The following is a 15,570-nucleotide window of genomic DNA, read 5'->3' as shown; positions in this document are numbered from 1 at the left end:
ATCTTCATTAAGTGCAGCGGAGTCTGCATGCAAAATAAGCTCGAGTGCTGCCCCTGCTGCATGTTCTGCCCGAGTGGCTGAGTTCACAGGTGATGTAATCCATGAAAGTGCTGCCAGTGAAGTACCAGCTTTTAACAGAATAGGGACAAAAGGCTTTATTCATATTTTAGGGATGCTGAATGATTTTCTCCACAGCCACAAGTAAAACCATTGATGCCACGTGCAACTTTCTTACTGAAGTGAAATGAAAGTCAAATGTAAAGGTTCTTCTCTTCTTGTTAAAATGCTAAAAGACAGCTTTGGAAGTAGAAATTTAATTGAAGCTATTAAATTACTATGCATTAGAGACCTTTATTTAATGGACTTAGCTGAAGAGCTTTAATGAGTTAAACTGTGAAGGATGATAGAAATGGAGAGTATAATTAACTATTGAGGTTGGAGATGCTTTACTTCAACTCTTAATATTGTGGCACCTTTTCTAAAAATGTTGGTGTCAATTATTACAAAGCTTTAACGCATCCTGTGGACTTATGATTACAGTTTTGGTGGATGAACCTCTTATTCAAGCAACTACTTATATTCCTTTGATGGATAATTCTGACTCAGGCACTTTGGAAAAGCGTGAGCCGGTTGAAGTTGTAAAACACAATGTGAACGAGGGCATCCAGAAGAGCAGTGGCAAGAAACTGAAGAATGAAACAGATAAAGGTAAGAAACTGATATTTCAGTGTGTTTCTGGCATAGCCTGCTTGCAAACTTCAGCAGGGAAGACGTGTGGGGAGGGGGATTCTCTCTGATGTAACGTGAAGAAGGGATTTGAGGAAAATGCTTTTGCAGGATGCCCTTCTTGTGTGTGCTCATTTCTGCCTTGTCTTTGGCACTGTGGAAAGGGCTCTGTGCCATCTGAATCCTTTCACCTCTGACTGGGCTTTTGTGTCCCCAGTGAGCAAAGGGGTGATCACAGACCACACAGATGCAGCGAGGGAGTTCACAGTGGAGAGTTCAGACGTTGCTCACAGGGATGGACTCCAAACCCAGGGCATTCAGCACAAGCTCTTGGGGTCTGCTGGAGGCTGGAAGGGCACCTGCATGCTCTAGGGCTGTTCATGGAGCTATCTGAGGCTGACCCAGTGCAATACAGAGTGACCTGAAGCAGATTGTCAGTGGAGAGAGTCTGGCACTTTCCAGGGAGACTCAAATTTTCCCTTCAGTGCAGTTGGAATTGCTTGGGACAGGAGAACTTCCTTCATACTCTCCCACAAATGCCTGGAGTGATTAATGAGCATTGTGTTCCACTCTGAAGCTTTAAATAGGCCTCTGACCATCTCAAAGCCTGATGAGTTGAGACCTCAGGTTTGTGAGCAGCCAGAGAGAAGCCAGGCAGCTGAGCAGTGACACCCAGCTCAGGTTTGGACAGGAGGCTGATTCTCCAGTATTGTCTGGTCACTCATTTCACTCTTTGGAGCCTCTCTTTTTAGTCTTGTCTTCTAAAATACCCCCTCCAAAGCTTCCAGGCAGCTCTTTAATTGGATTCCCACATTGCTGAGGCTCCTGTTGTGCTGCTGGCTCAGTGGCTGCACGTTACTGCCCTGCAGCATCAGAGCCCCTCACGTGCTCCTGTCCCTTCTCATTTCCTCGGCACGCTGTGACCTTCTCCATGAACTCCTAATTCTCCTGTGTCAGCTGGGATTTGCCCTCCCAATATAGAAATCTTGCCCTGCTCTAATTGTAAGCTCCTTGGGTGCAAGGGCAAGGTCTCTGTGCCTTCAGGGAGCACAGGGCTGGGGCTGCTCCTGGCCCAGCTGGGATCAGTTCCTGGGCTGTGGTCTCAGCATCTTGGCATGTCCTGGTAGCAGCATCACTGGTGATGTCAGTGCAGCACTGATGTGAGCTGAAGTGAAGACTCAGTTGGGTTTAGGACTAGGACAGAGTGTGCTAGAATCCCTCAGCACTCCCTCCCCATGCTGTGTCATTCAGTGATTTTATGCTTGGTAATTTCTTTCAGGGCATAGAGTCACTGCTGCTTTTTTGTTCTTCATTTATTTCTCAGACAGATCTTTGGGTTTGATGTGTTAACTTGATTTCAGGGGCATGTTTAGCACCTGTGGTGACCAGACCTGTCTCTGTGATATATGGGCCAATTTCTGACCAAGCATCACTTCTACACTTGTGCTTTTTTTAATTCTCCCCATCCCTTCACACACTTTTGGGCATTGGTGAATATTTGACAGGGATATAGGGTGCCTTGGTCTTGGGCTCCCATTCCCTGGAGTCAGAGGGCCACCTAATGACCTCTCTGTGAGCAGCCTGTTTGTGAGCAATGGTTTTTGTTAGAGAAAACAGTTTTGTTTCAGTTGAATTGTCTTTCCTTGTGTGTGTGTGTGTCTCTTTAAACACTTGGTCAGCCATTAAGAGGGATTTTACTGATTTATCTTCCTGCTGCTGAACTCTTCTTGCAGCAGTTCCCTCAATCTAAATTTGGAAGTTAATATTTTTGTCTTCCATATATTGTAATCAATAATGTGCCAGTTTTTTAATTAATTAACTTTTCGTGTGCATATTACTTGTGTAGCCAGGCTGTCCTCCAAATTGAGAGCTCAGTTGAAATTACTGTCTTGATACACTGGAAAGGACTCTTTCACATTTATGCTGTTTTTCTCCTCCAAAATCTGTGTTATGCTTTGTCTTCTTGCTAGCAACACTATAAACGTTACCAACTGTGCAAACAGAGTGCTGGGATTTTCTCTTTTCCCAAAACTATCAGCTGGCAGATTGTTATCAGGTTTAAATTGGAGAGATGTTGTTTTTGCTGAATGTTCGTGACCTCTTGCTTCTTGGCATTTCAGACTGGAATTAAATATAATGCATAATGATACCCCATCACATGCTGTTTCAAGGCAAAATAAATAATTCTGTATGGAGTCCAAAGTAAATAAATCCTCCCTTCTGTGTTGCAGAGAATGCTGAAGTAAAATTCAAGGATTTTGTAACATCCATGAAGAATATGATCTTCTCTGAAGACGAGGCCCGTTGTGTAGTGGAAGTGTTAAAGGAAAAATCTGGTGCAATTCATGATTTCTTGCAAAAGGTGAATGACTGTGGAGTGTGGGGGGAAGGCAAAACTGATTAAACAAACAGAAATTGGAAGGGGTGCTGTCAGATGAGCTCTGTCAGTGTGATCTGCCCAGAGTCTGCCTTTGGGAGACTCTCTCCAGCTGCTCTGGGCTTGCCTGGCATGCAGCACTGAGCTCTCAGATGCCTTTGTGCTGCCATCTGCCATGCCAGGGGTGGCTCTGACCACTTGGGAAGAGCAGGAATGGCCATGGAGAGCAAGGAATCAAGCAGGAATGCTGCTGCTGACACGTGTGTGTTGGCACAGGGAGGGATGGCTGGTGACTTTTGGGAGTGATCTTTCCCAAATGTGTAAATAGGGTAAGCTATGGGAGGAATTCAGAACAAGCTACTGTGGCTGTGCACTTGATCAGCTAATTCTGTGTTTTGCAAGTCTCTACAATGTAGTTTGACTTCTTTGGATATTTTTCATAGGATTGTGGGCAGTTCAGGTTTGGAAGGGACCTCAAGGGGTTTGGAGTGGTCCAGCCTCCAGCAGGACCAGCTCTGAGGTCAGCCCATGCTGCTCAGGGCTTTATCCAGGCTGGGTATCTTGAAGCCTTCAGGAAATGGCTGTAAAACCCCTCTGGGCAACCTGTGCCAGTGCTTGGCAGTTCTTTTTAATTCTTGTAGTCAAGACAGAAGAGAATGGTGTCCATCAGTACCTTATCGGTACAGAATCTCACAATCCTTGGGGTGGAAGGGAGCTCTGGAGGCCATCCAGTCCAACTCCTGGCCAAGGCAGGGTCACCTGGAGCAGGTGACACAGGAATGTGTCCATGTGGATTTGGAATGTCTCCAGAGAGTGAAACTCCACCCTTCTCTGGGCAGCTTTGCCATCCTCTGGGGAAAGCAGCTCTTTTTCACATTGAGGTGCACCTCGTGTTTTAGTTTGTGGCCATTGCTCCTGGTCCTGTTGCTGGCACACACCTACTCCTCCCTGCCATGACTCACTGTGGGTGTCACTTTGTGCTTGTCACATCCTGTGTGTCACACTTGAGCTTTTGCAATCCTGTGTTCCTCTGCAGACCCGGTACCAGAAATGCAGAACTGGCTCCGTGTCAGTCCAATTAATGCAATATATCAAAATAACAGCACAGTTTGGGCTGGGAGGGGCTTCAGGAGGCTCTGCAGTCCAGCTGCCTGCTCAGAACAGCTCCAACACTGAATTCTGAGCAATTTGCTCATTGATTTGTCCAGTTGCATCTTGAAAACCTCCAAAGACAAAACCCAGTAGTGCTGCCCTTGGAATGGTGTTGCCTGTTTGAGCAGCCACCCTGCTTGCTCTGGTTTTTTCTTGTTTTAAAGGAAGGTTTGGTGTTAAAGCTGAACCTTTAGGATGAAAACTGGGTTTGTAGACAACAAAAAAAAAAGTGGGTTTCTGTAGGTGGAAGTGTGAATTGTGTTCTCTCTGTAGCTCATGCAAGTCCCTGACAGTGTGTTTGTACTGCAGGCATGCACATGACCACTAAAGGAGAATTTCCAGACAAATTCAGGGTCCATTTATGGGGCTGACACTTCTTTCCTTCTTCAGTTATCAGACTTCAGTGAGTGAAGTCCAAGTAGTCCAAGCTCCTCCTCAAAGCAGCACCAGCTCTGAGGTCAGCACAGGCTGCTCAGGGCTTTATCCAGTCTGGGCTTGAAACCTGCAAGGGCTGAGACTGCACAACCATCACACTTCCCTGAGTCAAATCTGAGCACAAACACATAGAATGTGCGCTCTTTATTACATTTATTTCATTTGTAGGACCAGTATGCAAGTATCATGGGGATTGTTCCTCTGGGTCTATTCCCTGGAGCATCTCTGAAACTTTTTGTGTCAGTGTGCCAGCAGAAATGTAACTACATCAGCTGGGGGCTCTCCTGGGAAGTGGAAGGAGACACCAGATCAGTGTTTCTTTTTCCCTTTGTGGTGAGACATTTCAAGCAATTACATTTGTTGGATTGTGCCTGCCCTGAGTGTGGGCTGGACCAGCTGATCTTGGAAGTCCTTCCAACCACAGTTATTGACTGATTCAGCATCTCTGCATCTTTTCCCATTATTTCTCTTAATGGCTGTTCTTTGTTTTCCCCGCTGCAGCTCTCTTCCAATGGGAAGCACCTTAAGAGCCCATTTACCCTCTTAATTGCTTTCCATGCTTTCAAAATGCATTTCTTTGCCTGGTGAATCCATTAGTGGCAGAATTGGGTACTGGTGGTGCCACGTGCATCGTGCAGATGGAAAATTTGGGAGCAGGAGGGAATGTTTCCTCCTCTCAGGTTTGCTCTGCTGCCTTTTAGTGTGCTGTGCCACTACTTGTGGTTATTTTTATGTCATCCTGCTGCAGGCCAGCAAGGCTGAGACAGCTGCAGCTCTGCACCAGCTCCAGGACAAGGAGAAGATGCTCACAGCAATGAAGGAGGAGGCAGCCGTGGCAAAGGAGCAGTGCAAGCAGCTCTCCCAGGTAAATACTGAGGTGTTCATGGGTGTAGAGAGGGGCAGGGGTTTGGAGGACTAACAGCCAGCAAATGCTGGTTCACTGAGCTAAGCCAAAAGACAGAATATTTATTTTTGCTGAAAAAGCTTATCAAGACACTACATTTGATTTTACAATGTGTTTATGCAGTTACTTTCCAGTAGTTTTTCCAGAGAATTCAATTTACTGAAACTTGTAAGCTGAGCCTGTTTTTCTTTTCAAATGATTACTTTAAAAGCACTTCCTTCACCATTATGAGACTTTCTGTGGAAGCAAATATAAAATGTCTTTCCTGCATCAGTTTTAATTTGGTCCATAGTGTAGCATTCACATGCCTGTGTGTTTCTAGGCACAACAGTCATTGGTTTTCTTCAAGAAGGAAGATACAGAAAGTGCAGAATGCCTGCTTAGCCCCTGGAGGTGCAGCTCTGATTGCTTTGGACTTAGAGGGATGCTGATGCATCACTGTCAAAACTGCTTTATGAAAATTTACTCTTTTATTAATGTTTCATAGGAAAACAGTTACAGTAGACCAAATAATGAGGCAGATATGAGAATTTTGGAGTCTTGGGAGAAAGATTTATGTGTTTTGGCTGGTCTGGAAGCACATGAGCATTGGACTCAGGAAGGCCAGGTTGTGGGACATAATTTGGGGACAGAAAGCTGGATGGCCAAAGGTGGGAGAAGAGTGGCCAGAGGATGCAGGAGTTGGGAGATGAGAGGGGAAGAAGGGAGTGGGTGTTGTGTGAGCTCCTGGCAGGGCACAGCTGTTTACAAGTGGGATCAAGAGGTTTGGGATCAGGAAGTTTAGGATAGTCAATGTGTAATTACAGAGGGAAGGGGCTTGTGATGTGTTTGGAGGGAAAAAAGAAACTGGCTGAGGACTGCAGAATAAAATTGGAGAGAGGGATCTGCTGCTGAAGGAGCAGAGGGAATGGATGAAGGAATCTGAGTGTAGGAAATGCAGATGTGGTTGGGGGAAAAACATCTGCAAAGTGGTGCTTGTGAAGGAGAGGCAGGAGCTGTAGAGAGGTGGGAGTCATTGGGAGGGTTTTCCCATCTGAATTGGGGAAGGGAAAAGCTGGGGGAAAATGGATAAAAGCAAAGTTGCTGCAATGCTGAAATATCAGGACAAACAAGGGATAAAGCTCACCCTGACTGATAAAAGCTCTTATCTCCCAGTTAATGTGTTTCTCTGAAAGCACTGTCAAAAGCTAAAGGTTCTTTAAGGTGCAGAGTGATTCCTGCAGGGATCTTGATAAAGATAATACCTGGAGAGGATAATTGAGAGCAAGAGCTGAGTGCCTCAAGACTCAGAGGTATTTGGGAAAACACAAACTAGAGAAAAGTTAATCTTCCCAGGATCTCTGGTTCTGCCCTGGCAGGGTAGCTGGATTATTGAGAGCTACAAGTGAATGGTGGGATTGGTGCAGGAAGAGAGGAAGCTGCAGTGTGTCCTGGTGCCCTTCTTCTAATTGCATCTTAGTTTAAAACAAAACATGGAGAAAGATTTGTTTCAAGCTGTCTGTATTGTGTTTGCAGAAGTGGCTTAAAACTTGGAGTTTGATCTACAAGACAGAATAGCTTTTATTTAAACTAAAAGGTGAAAAAGACTATAATTACTCCAAAGAGATGGAGAGTATTCAGGCTAATAATTTAGAGCATTTAAATTGTGTCAGGTCTCCCTGGCAGTGTTAGGAGTTGTGTGGCTAAAAACACCTGAAGCTTGGGTGATACAAATTCCTATTTGTGTGATGGCAGCTGCTGAAAGCTGCACTTAATGGTTTTGCTTACTACAGCAAGTGCATTTATATTGCAGAGGAGCAGCTCTGTGGATTTCTCAGGTGTCTGGGTTGAATTACTGGCTAATAAAAGATTAAAAAGCAATGTGTATTTTCATCTGAAGGCTGTAATGTGGCATCATGCTGGTGGGATTCAGGGCTTCTCTGGCCTTTGTAGTGCACTAATAGCCCATCTCCTGTGGCAAAGCTGTTGGCTTTGCAACCTGCTGCAAAGCAATTATTTTGCTCTAAAGTGCTCTATTTTGCCATGGTGCTTTATCTGTGTTCTTCATTTTGCTAAACTTGGGAAGAAAGTCTAAGATTTGTCCTCTGTGATATCTGTGGTTTTAGTTGTTAGGACTCTGATTTGACCAGACTTGATAGAAATAGGACTCCCATCTCTTGTGAGACAGCACAAGATCAGTGTTTAAATTGGCAAATGTTTTAATAAACGTGAGATTTATGATGATACAGGATCAATGTCAGGTTTTGGAAGTTTGGTCTGATTCTGTAAATTTGCTGAATGAAGATTTGATGCTGACTTAGGAAGGTTGTGAGTTCAATCCTCACACCATTAAATGTTGGGTTTTGAATTCTTTTTTCTCTTGTTAAGGTTGGGATTCAAGGTACTCCAGATGATAGTTTGTGTTCAGACTTAGCTGTTTATTATTTCTTATTTATGTTACAGTTTCATAGGTCGTGAGTTCTGCAGTTCTTCCCTGACTAGGTATAAAATGGTTAACAATCTTTTGCTGTAAGGTTTTTTAGGGCTAAACTATCTAATTAAGAAATGACACCTAAATTATTTTCACTTTTAATGCAATAACTAATCACTTCAAGTCTGCAATGCAGACTTTTCTGTCCAATTACAAAATACCACCCAAAGCCATGGAGAAGGGAGGAAGAGGTGAAGAAGGGGAGGAAGAAGGAGGTGAAGAAGGGGAGGAAGAAGGAGGTGAAGAAGGGGAGGAAGAAGGAGGTGAAGAAGGGGAGGAAGAAGGAGGTGAAGAAGGGGAGGAAGAAGGAGGTGAAGAAGGGGAGGAAGAAGGAGGTGAAGAAGGGGGAGGAAGAAGGAGGTGAAGAAGGGGAGGAAGAAGGTAAGGAAGAAGGTAAGGAAGAAGGTAAGGAAGAAGAAGGAGGTGAAGAAGGGGAGGAAGAAGGGAAGGAAGAAGGGAAGGAAGAAGAAGGAGGTGAAGAAGGGAAGGAAGAAGGAGGTGAAGAAGGGAGGAAGAAGAAGAAGGTAAAGAAGAAGGAAGAAGAGGAAGGTAAAGAAGAAGGATCAGCTTCTGCCTTAAAACTTCTATCTTGCTCTATATATATTACTATATTTTAAAAACTCTAAACTCAGAGTTTTCCACCCTGTGGTATTACACATTTCTAATCTAACTCCACACCCATAATCCCAGTGTTATCAATCAGTTTTGGAAGCCTCTTCCACAGCCTCAGGTCAAATTTTGAAGTGCTCTCCTGGGAGTCAGAGTCTGTCAGCACTGCGAGTCTAAAATTCTCAGCACCCAGAACTCCAACAACTTCAGTTTGATGTACACTTTTATTGTATTTTTAGTTATCTTGAAAGACTCTTAGCCTTAAGAAAGCAGCAGTGGGTGACTTGTTGTTGGGGTCTCTAGCTGGTCAGAGTGACCCTGAGAAAAGTTCAAAAGTCTCTTTTCCCAGCCCAGTGCTTGAAGAAGGAGTCAGAGCTCTTCAGTTCTCGGTCTCAAGGGTGTTTATTGTGTCTTATCTATTAAATTCTTTCTCCTGTTGTGCTGAGGTCCACTCAGCAAGACAGCCCAAGGCACTCTGCCTGCCCCAGGGTGGTGTTATGCCTTTATACTAAAAACTACATATACAGTGTTCACAATTACTTCCCAATACCTATCACCTATGTCAGACAGTGAGCTTCTACTCTAAACCAATCCAAAAGTGCCAACATCACAGCAGAAGATGGAGGCCAAGAAGAAGAAGGAGAAAGGTTGGACATGCCCAGATCCCTCCATCTTGCCCCCCTGAATCCCCATTCTAAAAACCCCAAAATCTCCTTTTTCACCTTGTGATAAATTCACTATCATTTTACTTAAACTGTCGTGGCTTGCAGATCTTCATCTAAGGTTGGTAACTTGCTCCAGGGGTGATAATCAAAACCCCAGGGGCATCTTGGGCTCTGTGCCAGGGTCTCTGAGCCCCCTGGCAGGGCTCTTGGCTGCTCAGGACAGCCAGAGGGGTGTCCTGAGTCCTGACAACTTGTTTCCCTTTTGGTGTCCCTTCCCACCCCAGGAGCTGGTGGCAGAGAAGGAGAGGAACGGTTTGCTCACGGCCAAGATGCGCGAGCGCATCAACGCGCTGGAGAAGGAGCACGGCACCTTCCAGAGCAAGATCCACGTCAGCTACCAGGAGTCTCAGCAGATGAAGATGAAGGTAAATGCTTTGCCAAAACTCCTGGAGTTGGTGCTCGTGCATAACTGCTGAGGAATCACTGCAAAAGTTTGTGGTGGATTCCTGGTTTAAAGGAAAGGGGGTTCTCACTGATGGTTTGTGAGGTGTGTAAAGCCCAGTGCTGGCCAGGCAGCTGCTCCCTGATCTAGTGACTTTTCCTTCCTGGTGTTCTGCTGAAATGTAATTCAATTAAAGTGTAAAGTCTAATTGAAATACTTAGCTTAAGGGAGCCACTAATGCTGATGATCATTTACCAGCAGATAAATGTCTCTAAGATTATAGTACAGAGTGACAACATGGCATAATACACATGAAATATCAGTGCCTGGGGGAGTGCTTTGCTGCAAATATTTGCAGAGCAGCCACTTGTATTTTTTAAGATCCTTGTTACTTTCTATTGTAGTTGCTTTATAATGGAGTGACCTTAGAAGGGTTTGTTTCATCAGATTTAAAAGTTTAACTTAGATTTTTCTAAGGAAAATGGCCCATCTTAGGCTTAGATTTCATTCTAGTCATTTGTCCTGTATGAATGCCACAGCATTAAGCCCAACATGTGAACTTCCCAACTTCAAAATTGTATCTTCTGTCTTGGCCCTTTGGAGAGCAGCATCTCTGCAGTTTTGGAGCAGAAGAAACTTTATTGGAACCTGTGTAGGTAACTGCACAAGGAGAGGGTCTTGCTGCTGGCTGGGGAAGGGGGAAGGAGACCTGGGCACATCTGGGAGATGTCAGCAAATGCTGCTGTCCCAGGCTGAGCTGGAGAAAGGAAATACAAAAGATCCAGTGCTCTGGTCCTGCTCCCTCTGCTGATGTGCTGCAGCATGGCAGAGGAGCTGAAAATGGTCACAGCTTCCAGCTGGGTGGGGTTTGTGCCCCTGCTTCTCTTGGGATCTCCTTGGCATTAAAAAACAAAACAGGCAAGGAAAAGAACCCCCCAATAAATGTCCAAGGCTCAGCTTGTTATGTTTGTTGGGGCAGAACTGGAGGTGGCTGCCCTACAAGGGACTGCTCCCTGCTGCTGGGTTGTTACACAAACATTTACTTGGATTTTCTGGTGTGAGAAAGGTTCACTGATGAATCATCCACTTGATGAAACTGGGTCCTGGAATGGTGTCAGCCATATCTGCAGACTGGCACTGATAAAGGAACAGTGTTGTGTGTGCTCAAGGATTTTCAGAGCAGACTTTTGGGCTCCAAGACCAGCTCTGCTGTGTCTGCATATGCAGAGTCCATTTTTTTTCCTCTTTAAATCCTGTCTTTTGACACTGTTCACACCATCCTGAACCTAGGTTCTCAGGGCTTCTTTCTGCCTCAGCTTTGGAACCTTGCTAAAAATCAGAATATTAGATGAGGACTAGCCTTTTGCAGTTTGCATGCTGTAATGTGTGTATTGTTAGCTTCTTTTTACTTTTCCTGGTTTTTTGAAAGGAACAGCAAAGGAGGATTGTCTAATGATAATTCACAGCATGTTTATTTTATTTCCCTCTGGAAAAGTGATATATTAGTATCCAGTTATTGATAAATATCTCAGGTTATGTAGCTGAGCAATTGGTATTCTGAGTAACACTTATGCAGCCTTTTAAACAATAAAAAAGGTTGCCTTGATAAATAGGTTGATGCACTGATATAAAAGGAAACCTGTGCTTTGGTATGAGCACAAGGGTCTCAGTAGCACAGTTTAATTTAACTGGTGTTGTGAGGAAGGAATAAAGCTCCCCCTCTCCCAAAAAACCCACTTAGTTTTATTCACTGAAATTATTGTGATATCTTACCTACTTGTACAAGCTGGTTTCTTTTGTTTTTATTGCTCCTTAGTTTAATCTTTTCCAGAATTGATCTTTCTTTCCCCATCAGTTCCAGCAGCTCCGTGAGCAGATGGAGGCAGAGATAAGCCACCTGAAGCAGGAAAATGGTATCCTGAGAGATGCTGTCAGCACTTCCACCAATCAAATGGAGAGCAAGTATGTTGGCAGCTCTTTGGAGCTCTGTGTGGTTCTGAGCCTCCCCTGAAGAGTTGTTCTGGCTTCTGCTTCTTTTGTTTCCAAGTCCTTGCCTGTCTCTGAATTATTGGTTAAGCTGGAAACACAAATATTTGGGGCTGGGCAGGTAACTGGGGGTTTTTGCATTGAGCCAGGGCTTTCAGAACAAATATTTGCATTTTTTTCAACTTGAAGCCTGAGCTTTTAGGCTGTGCTGCTGAGGCTTTAAGAGAAAGAAGTGCAGCAGTGCTCAGGCACCTCTGGTGTTTTTGACAGGGTGTTTATCCTTCCCCTGGGGCTTTAGGAGAGGTGCTGCTTGTGGCCTCTTGGGAGAACAGCAGCTCTAAACTTACATATCAATACCCTGCAGTTACTGATGCTGCTGGGGTGGCACCTGGATTTATTTGCTGGTGTTGCAAATGTTTGGAGAAACAGAAATTGTCTTTTGGGAGTTATGACTTGGGCTGCCCCTGAGCTGGCAGGGAGGATTTTGTGCAGGTAAAAGCTGAGCACCCTGGTTAAGGTGTGTAGAAGACAAAACTGACCCAATATCCTCTCTCAGCTATTTATTACTGAATGTCAAATGCTCAGAGAAGGGTGTGGAACTCTCATTTTAGGTGTCCTGTTCATTTAAATGAAGCATCATTGTCTTTCAGACAGTTATCCTGAAAATGCTTTAATTCAAGCAAACTTGAGATAAAAATGAAATGCTTTTTACTTGCTTAGGCACAAAGGGGAGCCTCTTAAAATTCTTCCCTTGGGCTGAACAAATGCATCTTCTCTCCCAGCTGAGAAAGTGCATCAGATACCTCCATAAGTTAATAGTCAGGTCAAGGCCAGGAGGCAACAAATATTCTGAAGAAAAGTGTGCAGTTAGTCCAGGAGGAACAGTCCTCTGCAAGCAAGGATCAATAATCCTTTATGGGAAAAGAATGTGAATTTCAATGTGAGACCTTTCCTTATGCTGAGCCTCTTTAGTTGACATCAGCCTGCCCAAATCTTGCCAGTCAGCTTGCAGACCTCTTCCAGGAGCTGCTGCTTGTGGCTCCTTGCTGACCTTTAATTCCTGACCCTGCCTTGTGGCTGCTGACTGGTGCTGCTCACCTGGACTGATGGTTCTGCTGCCATGGCCAGGAGTACCTGACCCTCATCCCTTTCCTAGCATAAAACAATTTCAGAGGGGGAAAACACCCCAAACCCACCCTTTGGTTGCAAAAGCATGACTTGCTGTTGACATTTGAGTGGCAAACCCCTGTGGCAATGTTTGTTTGTTTGTTTGTTTGTTTGTTTGCAGGCAGTCAGCAGAGCTGAACAAGCTACGCCAGGACTACGCCAGGCTGATGAATGAGCTGGGGGAGAAGAGCAGCAAACTGCAGCAGGAGGAGCTCCAGAAGAAGAATGCAGAGCAGGCAGTGGCTCAGCTCAAGGTGCCTGGGGTTTGCTCTGCCTGTCAGGCTGTGCTCAGGGTTTTATCTGAGCTGGGATGGGAATTGCTTGAGCTGCTTGTTTCAGATGGGCTCAGCCAGCCTAGGGCTTTGTTTAATGGTTTTATTCAGTGCACTGGGTTTTGAGTGATTACAGATCTCCCTGTGAAGTGAAACTTACCTTCCAGGTAAATATCTTTTCAACATCACCAGTTAAGCTTTTTATTTTGCTTTTTGTGAGAGTACAATTCCAACAGGAATTGGTACTTCAGAGCCATTCATCCAGATGGCACTGTCCTTGTGTGCTTTTTATTTGAAGCTACATGCTTTTGCTTAAATGTACTTTAAAATAAATATACTTCTAAAAGAGTTAAATTAACTTAACTCCTTATTTTTAAATATAAATTAATAAAATAAATACATTTTAAAAATAAATATACTTTTTAAAGAGTTAAAATGTAAGTGGACAGGCTTCTAGATAAATCTCTTTCTGTTTCTTTGGAAGAAAAAGTCTTTTGCCTTTTTTTTTTTTTTTGGAGGAGAAAGTGATTTCAGGTGAGAATGTCTATCCAGAGCTCATGATTTCTTTAATATTTGCAATTAAATCTTACATACCAGAAGTTCTCCCTGCCTTTTGCCCTGGCAGGTGGAGAATTGGTATCTAGAGTTGAGATGTTTTAATTACTGAATGCAGATTTATGTGATGCTTGGCTGGTCTGGCTTCTGGTGTTAATTCTGAACTATCAGGGCAAAGATGCCACATTTTCATATTACAGAAACCATTCTGTTAAGAGCCTATAATGAAATCCTGTTCACAATTTGCCTTTCAAATTAATAGGCTGAACTAGTCTAGGAGGAGGATTACAGAGCACTCTGTCTCTCTGATGTGCCCTAATGGAAACAAGAAACAATTTCACTTCATTGCCATATGTTTTGGGACTAGCACTGAGGAGATGCACTCTGAATGCTTCAAAAAGAAATTAAAGGTAAAGAAATTAATTAAATTCTTCTCATCAACTCTTTATTCAATGTGAAGGTCCAGCAGCAGGAAGCAGAGAGGAGATGGGAAGAAATCCAGGCTTATCTCAGGAAAAGAACAGCAGAACATGAAGCAGCACAACAAGGCAAGTATCACAAAATTCCCAAATAATGCTTACTGCAGTGAACTGGCTGTTGCCATTTGTAAAAAAAGGGCATTATTGAGTAAATCTCTTAAATAAAGCTCAGGTGAAGTCAGCCCTGCTTCAGCAGCCCTGGGGAAGGTGGTTTGGGATCCCAGATAGTCTGAATGCTGATGGGGGAGCTCATCCTTGCAGTGAGGTTCCTAATCAGCCTCCCCCTTTACAGTGAAAATTATTTCCCCCAAAGTTAAATATTGACTTCTGAATTAAAATCCTGACATTTCTGCTACAGATGTGCAGAATAAGCTTGTGGCCAAAGACAATGAAATCCAGAGCTTGCACAGTAAACTTACTGATACAATGGTGTCAAAACAGCAGCTGGAGCAGAGGATGCTGCAGTTATTGGAGGCTGAGCAAAAGAGAGCTACTGAGGAGGACTCCATGCAAATGCAGGTGCAGGTAGTATTCCTCAAGTGTTTTAAGGGTTTGGGGTTTTCCCTTTCACTCTGTGTCTGTGGAAACACAGACATATCCCTGAAATGCTGCTTTAGTGAAGCTTCCCCACTGAAGAAAGGATGAAAAAACTCTGTTTATGGAGTGAGACCTTGTGTGTGGTGATTTGAGGAGGCATGGGGCCACCTCACACCTTGAGGAGCACTTGGGGCAAGTCAGGAAAAGGTGCTGACCCCATTTCCCAAGCTGTGAAATGATCCATGGTATGGGGCAGCAAACCTTTAATTTTTTTGTCATCTCCCTCCTCCTCCTGGCATCAGGTGTGAGAGGCAGCATGGACATAACCTTTGAGGGCTTCAGGGAAACCAGATGGGTTATGGTGGAGCAAGGAGTGTTTTTCCTTGATACAGAACAGGTTCTGGTGCTTCCACTCCAGCTGGTTGGTTGTAGTGGGGAGAAAAAAAAACCCAGCATCTTTTGGAAAGTGTCTGCCATGTAAATGCTGAACTGTTCTTACTAACATAATCATGGCTAAAAGCTAATCCTAGCAAAAGTGGAGTAGCTGCAGATCTCAGCCTGCTTTTCTTTCTGTGCTCTCTTACAAGGAGCTGATAGAGCAGAATGATGCTTTGAATGCTCAGCTTCAGAAGTTTCATTCACAAATGGCAGCCCAGGTACAGCATGTTCTCAGACTTCCTTTTGTAGTCATGACTTGTGAACTTTCATTAAAAGTAAGACTTTTTGTAGCTGGGTATGAGATGGAATGCTGAAAGCGGAGACTTGTGAGCATCCTCTTTTCTAATGATCTTTAA

At 44.1% G+C, this 15,570-nt stretch overlaps 1 protein-coding gene across 10 annotated transcripts in view; it reads left to right on the top strand.

The window, feature by feature from the left end:
• The window catches only part of KTN1 (kinectin 1), a 79,342-nt gene that overhangs the window by 27,509 nt on the left and 36,263 nt on the right, over positions 1-15,570 (top strand). For 9 of the 10 annotated variants that reach the window (XM_066551400.1, XM_066551396.1, XM_066551401.1 and 6 more), the window contains exons 4-12: positions 541-708; positions 2,958-3,088; positions 5,439-5,555; positions 9,623-9,763; positions 11,636-11,742; positions 13,055-13,187; positions 14,221-14,308; positions 14,598-14,764; positions 15,364-15,432. In XM_066551400.1, the coding sequence (XP_066407497.1) occupies positions 541-708; positions 2,958-3,088; positions 5,439-5,555; positions 9,623-9,763; positions 11,636-11,742; positions 13,055-13,187; positions 14,221-14,308; positions 14,598-14,764; positions 15,364-15,432 (1,121 nt within the window). The remainder of the gene's footprint in view (positions 1-540; positions 709-2,957; positions 3,089-5,438; positions 5,556-9,622; positions 9,764-11,635; positions 11,743-13,054; positions 13,188-14,220; positions 14,309-14,597; positions 14,765-15,363; positions 15,433-15,570) is intronic. The other variant, XM_066551397.1, reaches the window with a different exon arrangement.

Source organism: Molothrus aeneus, chromosome 6, assembly GCF_037042795.1.
Source record: "Molothrus aeneus isolate 106 chromosome 6, BPBGC_Maene_1.0, whole genome shotgun sequence".
NCBI lineage: Eukaryota > Metazoa > Chordata > Aves > Passeriformes > Icteridae > Molothrus > Molothrus aeneus.
The sequence above is the reverse complement of the archived record's forward strand: the minus strand, read 5'-3'. Positions and strand labels throughout refer to the sequence as shown.